The following is a 9,484-nucleotide window of genomic DNA, read 5'->3' on the forward strand; positions in this document are numbered from 1 at the left end:
GAGAAGCAAGAGGGAATAAAATTAATTTAGTAGTTGCATAATAAAAATTTTGCAATGAAATTTAACATAATTAATTATAGATTATAGAATTGTTTTCCTATTTTAAGATTTCCTTTTAAAAAAAGCGCCATTAAAAAGTGGAAGAGTTGTTTTCCTAGTTTACTTCCATTAAAATTTACTCATTTGTTGCTGTAGCTCTACTCTTAAGGAAAAAAGAGATTGTTAGTAATGGGTTCTAATAGCTGCATTACTAGCAATATATTTCATACGGTCGACATTCACATGGTTCCCCCTAAAAACCATCGTTATTAATTTTTATTGAATTTGTCATGATGGGCCAACTGACCTGCATCCATACTCAACTATCATGTTTCACTGATGCCCTGCCAGCGTATGCTGATAAAGCAGGTAGGGCTACCGTTCCATTTTCACTCATTAAAAAAATAATCATAATAAATGTTTTTTCATACACATTGTAGGATGGGTGTCCTTACCTCTACTCTCCATACTGAATAAGAAATTTTTGACAGGAGTTCCTTATTTAAATGAATTAGCTTAAAAAGCTTAACTTAAACGTAACAGAAAGGTATAAATAAAGAATTTGTTATCCTTAATAAATTTGAATTCTGTATATGTTATTAGTTACTTTGTTGAAGTTAAAGGGTTTCTTATGAGAATCTATTTAAAGTTTGTTAAAAATATTATTTGTTGTAAAAAAACAAAGAACTGCTATTGGCTTAAATTAATAGAATCTTTTGATTTACATTAACAGTTTTGGTTTATCCATAATAAAATCTTTATATATATTACTTTATGTATCTGTTAAATTTTCAAATATCCTCATTTGATATTTAAATTTATTAATCACGTGTTTAAATTTACAATCTTTATTTTTATTAATTTTTGTAGAAAATTAATAATAATAATAATAATCTTTATTTGCTTAAACACGGTAAAGTTAAAGATGTTACATTAGTCAAAGAACATTCGTGCTTAGCTAACAAGGTGATAGCATGCAAAAATACATTTAAGGTTAACAATTAACATTTTGTTTTTTATTTAAGAAGTCTTTTATATCATAAAAACTATTTATATTCAGCCAAGTATACAATCTCTTTTTAAATAAATTCACATTTAACAATTTTAATTCAGTCGGTATTTAATAAAAAATAGATCATTATTTTTATATTAAATTATCATTTGACATCATTTGCTACCTAATTACTTAATATACTACGTTTTGTAATTGAATAAATACTTAATGGCAGAAAATCAACATTATTAAAATTATTAGGAGTTTTTATGTCTTATTAATTTAATAATTTTTTCTACCAATATATCCGATAATTGTGCCTTATTAATTTCGATATTTATTAGAAATATCAAGAGTATTATATATTAAGAATAAAGTTAAGTGAAAATATTAAAATCAATTCTATATGAAAAATTATGGTCTAAACGTCCGTGCAAAATTTTCAAGCAGGTTCTAAAATTTTCAAATTTTAGATATTGTGTTAGAGTTACAATGAAGTATTATAATTATTAATATCAGTCTTATTTACGCAATTTCGTATTTGTTTTACTAGTTTCAGAATTTCTAGAATTGCTATTCAACAACTTATTTACTTGAATAAATACTTCGAAACATCAATAATATTGAGTGTTATGTTAATAAAAGTTCACTATCTTTAGAGTTTAGTGATAGTTTAGAATTTTAGCAATGTAATCAGTATTTACTATTCATTTATTTATATAATTTATTGCTCAGGCTATTAATACATACAGGTACATAATAATAGAAAACAAATATTCGTAGAGTAGTTTAACTCTGCTTTCTTTTACTCTATATTTTTTGTTTACTAAAGCAATTACAAATAACGTAATTAAAAAGCGATGGTCTACATGTTAATGTTGTAGTTGGTTTTTAAATAAACTTATATAGTTCACTTTAGTGAACATAATAAACCAGAGGAATGAGTTCCTATCTGTGAGGACAGACAAGTCTATTTTTACATTAGTGCGCGTCAGCATTCAGGCTAGTTACTGCATGGGGCCAACGACCATGCGATGCACCAACTCTGTTAACTTTTTTTTTTTAAAAGTCATCGACCTTCATGTAATTGTACCGACAACAATTATCGGCAAACATTCCTAGGAATGTTAGATGCTCGAAGTTAAAACACCCACAACAAAGGCGAGATGAGTAATTGTATTTTTTGAGGTTCATACAAATTATGAGTAAGACTCATTATGAGTGTTTTAGTGATACAGTTTGATTGTAATATAATATAACTGTATACTAACAGATTGATAAATCTAATAAAATTTAAATTTCTAATTTACAATTAAATCATGTAATGTCGTTGATGTCTTTAACTTGGAACGTATTTACATGTCAATTAAAATGAAAAATATGGACTCCTGCACCCTTTAGGTCACACGCAGTGATAACCTTGATTTTAGTTCTATAGATTTTAATAATTTTCTCTAATTGCGGTCATAGTTAAACTTTGCTTGTAGAGCTAATTTTTGACTATGTAAAGTGTCTAATAAGTAGCAGCAATTTATTTATTCATTATTTGTTAAGGGATACTAAAGAGAATATAATCGTCACGAGGAATACCTGCTACGGCTACAAACTATTCGATAAAGGGAACAAAGCACGAACGTTACATGATTTTCGGCCGTTCGTTTATGCGTTACATATAAGGCTTCATAGAGATAATGGTTACAAAGTATATTATCTATCTCACTCAGTTGCTTTTTATGCATCCTGCTTGCACGTAGTGGCTACGTCATCGCAGAAACCAGCCAGCCAATTGACCGGTATACCGCCAACCTTCAGTTTTTCTTTTATTTATAACTCGTTCGGGCTGGGTAAGTTTAGCCGCGTTCACACTATCGGTATTATTTCTATAAGTTGGACATCGAAGTCAAGTATAAACATTAACTAAAACATTTTTAGAGCTTCGTGGTTTAATTGTTTATATATGTTTTATAATATCGTATCAGGTCATAACATAAACTATTTTAAACATTGACTGATGAAATCAATGTCTCCGACAAGGTTACACCAGCCATAGATACGAGCAAACTAAAGTGTAGTGATGTTACTGTTGGTAGGTGTCAATAGTTTCCTTAAGTATCATCACTAGATTATCTAACAAAAGTTAAGTCACATATCGAAAAGTAAAGTGTTTTTAATATTTTATTTATAGCGGCATTTTATCATATTAAATCTATCCAGGGGAATATTTTTTAAAATGCCAAAACTGAGACCCTTTGATATTAGTTTAGTTAAGTCAACTTGAGCGAGTAACACAACAAGTGTGAACGTAGCATTATACGGTTTAATGAACGGATAGCGATGGCGGCGGCGCGCGGCGCGAACTCAGTGCGCAGTCGGCCCCGAGCTCCAGGCGGCGCGCGCGCAACCTTACCGCAGACTAGTAGTGAAAGGCTGCATGACTCATACTAAAAACTAGTCATGAACGAGTATGCAGAGTACGACTGGAAGCTGCATCAGATGCAGAATGAGCGATTATGTGAAGTGACAAGAAAACGTCTCACTGATGGTGATAGGCAACGTGCCTTTATTGGTCTAAAGGAAGCGGTGGATTCCAGTCTGAATCTAGCTCTTCGTGACAAAAGCCGGTGTCAGGATGACAATTTCTTGCGACGATTTTTGTACGCGTGCAAACATGACGTCCAGCAAAGCTTTGAGTTACTCGTGCGTTATCACCAATATCGGCGGGAACATCCAGAGTTATGGGCGCCGCCAGATGGAGGTGTTTTAAGAGCGATAAGAGATGGAATACCCGGTGTACTGGCAGAGAGAGATCGCCGTGGCCGCTGCGTGTTAATCATGTTTGCCTCCAACTGGACACCTCATGCCTGTTCGTTACTTTCCGTCTACAGAGCTCTGTTACTGACCCTTGAACGGACACTTAACGACATTCAAAATCAGGCCAACGGATATGTGATTATCGTAGACTGGACTGAGTTTACTTTTAAACAATCATGCAGTTTACAACCGAAAGTATTGAAGCTAATGATCGATTGCTTACAAGACTGCATGCCTGTAAGGTTTAAAAGTATACATTTTATTGGGCAACCTTGGTATGTGGAAACTGCTCTTGCAGTAATAAAACCGTACCTTAAGGCGAAGACGCGGGAAAGAATAATACTTCATGGAAATAATTTATCAACATTGCATGATTCATTGCCTCTAGATATACTCCCAGCCGAACTCGGAGGGGAGGGGCCTTCGTACAATTCAGAACGTTGGTTGCAGGAATTTTGTCGAGGTGAAAACATAAACAGCGCACCTGTTGCGACCGTAATGACGACAGAGGCAATTGTGGAGAATGATCCCCCATCAGCAAAATTAGATAAAGCGTACAAACAAAAGGATAATTTCTCGTTCAACGGCAGTGAAAAAAGTGCTAAATCAGAGCTATTGCGCGATAAAGATTGACCTTAGATACCGCGTTTATTGATCATAATGTGAATAACGGACAGTTCTGTGCTTGGGCACGCCGCCACCAACACAGTGGATCATTGCATTTTTGTAAGTGCTGTCGGCGGGATTTGTGATATTCAGTGTATTGTTAATTTATTGTTTGTAAGAATGCATGATAAATGTTGTTGGAAAGTGACTGGAAAATGCTGAATGCACGTGTGTGAAGTTAGGTAGCAGTGATCTGGATGAATTTTGAGTTTCTCTTTGTTATTAATTAGTGTGTCGGCAAGGTTTTATCGTGGGTGGGGGCAGTGAAGAGGCGCATCCCCCATGTCCGGTTGAGACGTGGTCGTAATGTAACGGTCTCGAGCTCTCGTTTCGGCGCATCCGCCCGGCACGTCTCGTCGATGCGTGCAAGCGTTGGATTTCTGCATTCTGCACAAAGCATTCTTCTTGCACTCTTGTATATTTATCTTATTTATTGAACTAACTTGATTTTTTTAAATAAATCAATATCTCATTATAATATCACATTTAGTTAAGACATTATACATATACAAATGCTTTATGTGAGGCTTGAAGCGCATTTACTATTATGTTTAAGTCTATGTTTGAAAAATATTGGATTCCGATGCAAAGTATTTTAATAATAAATATTTTGTTAAAATAAGAGATCGACTTACCAAGTTATTGTTCGATATTATCCTCGTTGTGTCACTATCTCTAATTATACATGTTTACAATACGTGGTGCAATTTTGACTATCCTGAATTGGGAGTAAATTTATAAGAATTGAAATAGTTATTTTTTATATAAAATAGACTCAATAGATACTTACATTATTTTTTTTTTGTATTGATTTAGTTTTATTTTCTACGTCATACATTGATTATCATTATTCATTTAGTAGGTCACATATGAGGATAATATGTATAGACTGCATAGCGGTAACAGTATTAAATCGATTCTACGATTAAATCACTGACATGTGTTGAATTAATTGATGGCTTTCTTTCTTATAATAATTATCCAGCGAGCTCTCTTTCAGATATATTTATTTTATTTGACAATGTAATTTGTAAATAAATGCTGTGACATTAGACAATATTATTGTACTTATTTTGTATTTTTATTATTCCTTTAAATGGGGCTATTATTAATACAGTCAAAAAATATTTGGATTTTTTTTAATATACAGAATATGACTGAAACAATTACTCTTAATATTGATATTAGTACTATATAATAAATGATTTGAATTTGAGTAGTTGTCTATATTTTATACGAGCTATTAATTGCGGATTCACCTGTGCATGACCGTTATCTCTCCTTTTGACGATCCGAAATTTGAAAATGTATATTTTAAAAATTAGGTAATGCGCTCTAAGATTTAGAAGTGCTTACGTAAGAATTGAATTTATAATCAAAATTCGTGGCATTAAGTAATAAAAGTACCTAATGGTTTATTTCCAAAAAGAAAAGAAAATATAATAATATGAAAGCTGAATTGAGACTGCTCTCAGTAAAATTTTCAGCCAAAATGATCTTGACCAGAGGCTGCTAATAAAAGGTTTCTCTTCGTTGTAAGTACAAGTCTACAATATACAGGTGTCACGGACTCATATTATTATATTAACTATAATTGTTATTATACTTACCTACCTACTTATTACTCAACCTTGCGTATTATATAATGAATGACTGGAAAACGTACTCGAGGAAAACTTATTACAATTACCATAATGTATTAAAAACGTACCTGTCACTATGGTTATAGAAGAAATGCTGTTGTTTTTAGTTCATTTTTATGCAATGAATTATAATTTATAATGCTGCATAATAGTAAAATTGATTAGATTCAGTGATAAAATTTATGAAGAAAATTGTAATCTCAGTTTCCTTTTTATTTTAGTATAATTACTATAAATAAATTTAATAATATGTAAGTTTAATAATACAGCAATGTATATTTTTTTAATGTTAATGGCATATGAGCATTTATTAACCATCATACCTAGATGCACTTTTCTTTGATATATATTCTTTGTACGACGTTTTAAGATGTCTGTCCAACATTTCATCCATCTTTTTGTTAGTTATCCTCTCTGTTTACTCATTTGTTATATTCAGTATATTTTTTAAAATGTGGCTTTAAATTCTCTGCATGACCACCAAGATAAAATGTTACTTTTATATTATAGATGTTTTCTCGTAGATATTAACTTCTGTCTGCTTTAAATATCCTGTTCTTTGTCGTTCTACACATTCCTTTTAACATTTGCAGGTTTTTTTGTTCATCGCTTTTACTATCCAACATTCAGAAAAACAGATATAGTCAGTATCTCAAACTCAAAGATAAAATATATAATAGATTTATATATTTTATTCTCGAGGTTAAGGTACATTCGATCACATGTTACATACTTTCCCGATACCTGATGCCATTTCATATTGTGCTTCACGATGTACCTATATATTAGAATTCTTAGAGCAAATTTTATATCACAGAAAACGTATTGTATTACATGCTGTACATATGATGATTAGATGCTGTATATATAGTATAATATTTTATACTATGAACGATATGGACAAGACCAGTAATCATCATCATCATCATCATATCGTTAATTGTCCATCGTTAAACGTAAGCCTCCCCAATAAGGCAGCTTTGCCAGTAGTTACCGCGCTTGACCGCGGTTAGCAACTGCAGTCAGGCTTTGGTGACGTTTTAAGTCGGACGCTGCTCTCCATATCTCGACCATTAAGATTCCTTATTCGCCACTTATGACACTCAAAGTAAGGCAAGGAGTGACCCATTCTATACCAGGACCACACGGCGAAAGTATAATGATAAGTTCTACAGTAATATTATAATTCTAGTTATCCTTTATTTATTTTTTGTTTGTATTCCTAATGGACTCGATACGATACCTACACGAGTTTGACGATAAGTCAATAACAATTAACCTACTCCAAATATTTAATATTGGATAAAACTCTATAACTAAATTTCACAGTTTTAAATTCAAACATTTCAAAATTGAATTGAGAATTTTATTTAATTTTTTGATTTATGTTTTTTAAAGTAAATTATTACTTTTAGTGGTAGAATATTCACCTATTTAGGCATGTTAATGATTTAGACTTCATTTAATTTAATGAATTAAAACAAATATTATAGAAGAAATTGACTAAATGAAAAATAATTTAATAGACAATTAATATTTAAAAAACATAGGAGAGTACTTTGGACTCATACCTATTGTGCTATTAGTTGAGCTCAGCGACCCACGTATGGTAAACATGGTACGAGTAGCATAATATCCGGAGGTTATGGCAGGCGCAGACAATGGGCTGTGAATCGGGTGCGCAGTGCGTACGCGCCGCCGCGGCGCTCATGTGAGTCACGTGGCCTGCGTTTCCGTTGATGGCCGCAACGGAAGGAAAGTACCTACAGCCCGTTTTTTTGCTAAATATCTAATATCTACGACGTGTAGTCCACCCGTAAAAGGTGATCCATATAATACTTGTAATATAATTCCCATAGAACAAATAATTTTGAATCGTTCAAAATATTCATTTGCTCTACGCGTTTCCCTAGAATTGCAACTCATTAGGATTGAAACTAAATACAATCCGATTTGCTATGACATTTGGATTGTGTCGTTTAAGTATCAGAATATGAAAATACTTTTAACGAATAGTTCTTAATGTTTTCGTTATAGAAATCAGTCCATTGTCATTTTAATGTTAATGTTAATGTCAATGTTTAATGTGATTAGATATCATTGAAATGTCTATATTTGGAACTTACGTCTCAAGATTACAGTAATTGACCATTAACATTAATTACAATTTATAAGTTATTTACATATTTATCTATATAACTAATTGCAAAAGGAATGCAAACTTTTTAGTAATAGAATGTTTAAATATTATGAGTTGAAATGTTAGACTTTCTATTAAAGGTCCTTCTTAGTAAATGTAGGTAGAAAGTTAAATTGCTAATAAAATAACATTAGTATTTGTCAATATGAACTTCTGCAAAGTATAATGTATTGGAAAAAAAAATCAATACATTTATTTGGGTATGTTCATTGGGATGCTGTTTTCTTAGTAGAAATATTTGAACCTAATATTCGTAAACTTATATACTGATTGTAATATCTATAGAAATAAATAAATATTATTTTTTTAAAAAGACAGGAAAGATAATAAGAAGAAAAATAAAAAGATTGTATTTAGATAATTGAGCGTCACGGTCTTGTAGAAAAGTATTGTAAAAATTGTTAGATCAAGTCAGGCAGATAAAAACTGTGAATAAAATTAAATTTCTTGATAGTGTGTCACTTTCTTGCGAGGGAAATCGAATTAACCGAGTGGTGGTGGTGTGTTCATCACCTGCCACGTTCGAAGATAATATCACAGATAATATCTAATACGTTAACGTCCATCACAATGATAATATAATAATCGACAAATGTATAGGCACTAATATTCATAAATATTCCTAAACAAATCCCAAATAGTATAGTCTTATTGCTACCATATTAGGATTTATTTAGTAGTGATTAGGTAAGCCATTAACTAACCAGCTAACAGATAACAAACAGTTACTTTCATAAAATATTATAAATATTATATTCTAAATAAGAAAGTAAAACAATATATTTATTATAACAAAGATGATATGACCTACATATATATATTGTTGAGGAAGTGGCAATAACTATTGATTTACTATGGTGTTATCTTTAATACAACTTATAAATTTATACCTCTTGATATGTAATCAACGATATGATTATCTATTTTAACGTTATGTGAATGATAAGTTCGCGATTACAGTTTGCAACTTACATTGAAAATTATCAAAATTGGTCACTATTTTTAGTATGTACTTTGTATTCAGCTAAGTATTTTAAGAAAATCCTTCAAAAAATAACAATAACAGTATTGAAAGAGTCATTTATTATGACATTTACAAGGAATATAATATTAGGACAATATGATGACGCG

The 9,484-nt window shown here is 31.3% G+C and overlaps 1 protein-coding gene across 1 annotated transcript; it reads left to right on the forward strand.

Annotated features, from left to right (window-relative positions):
- The first annotated feature begins 3,377 nt into the window (after nt 1-3,377).
- On the forward strand, nt 3,378-5,726 carry LOC113515969 (clavesin-2-like). The gene has a single exon (XM_026900279.3). It carries the CDS (start codon nt 3,488-3,490, stop codon nt 4,475-4,477), a length of 990 nt encoding a protein of 329 aa, XP_026756080.1. The 5' UTR covers nt 3,378-3,487; the 3' UTR covers nt 4,478-5,726.
- Nucleotides 5,727-9,484: the final 3,758 nt, after the last annotated feature.

Source organism: Galleria mellonella, unplaced genomic scaffold, assembly GCF_026898425.1.
Source record: "Galleria mellonella isolate WM207_F2 unplaced genomic scaffold, CSIRO_AGI_GalMel_v1 utg74, whole genome shotgun sequence".
Classification (NCBI taxonomy): domain Eukaryota; kingdom Metazoa; phylum Arthropoda; class Insecta; order Lepidoptera; family Pyralidae; genus Galleria; species Galleria mellonella.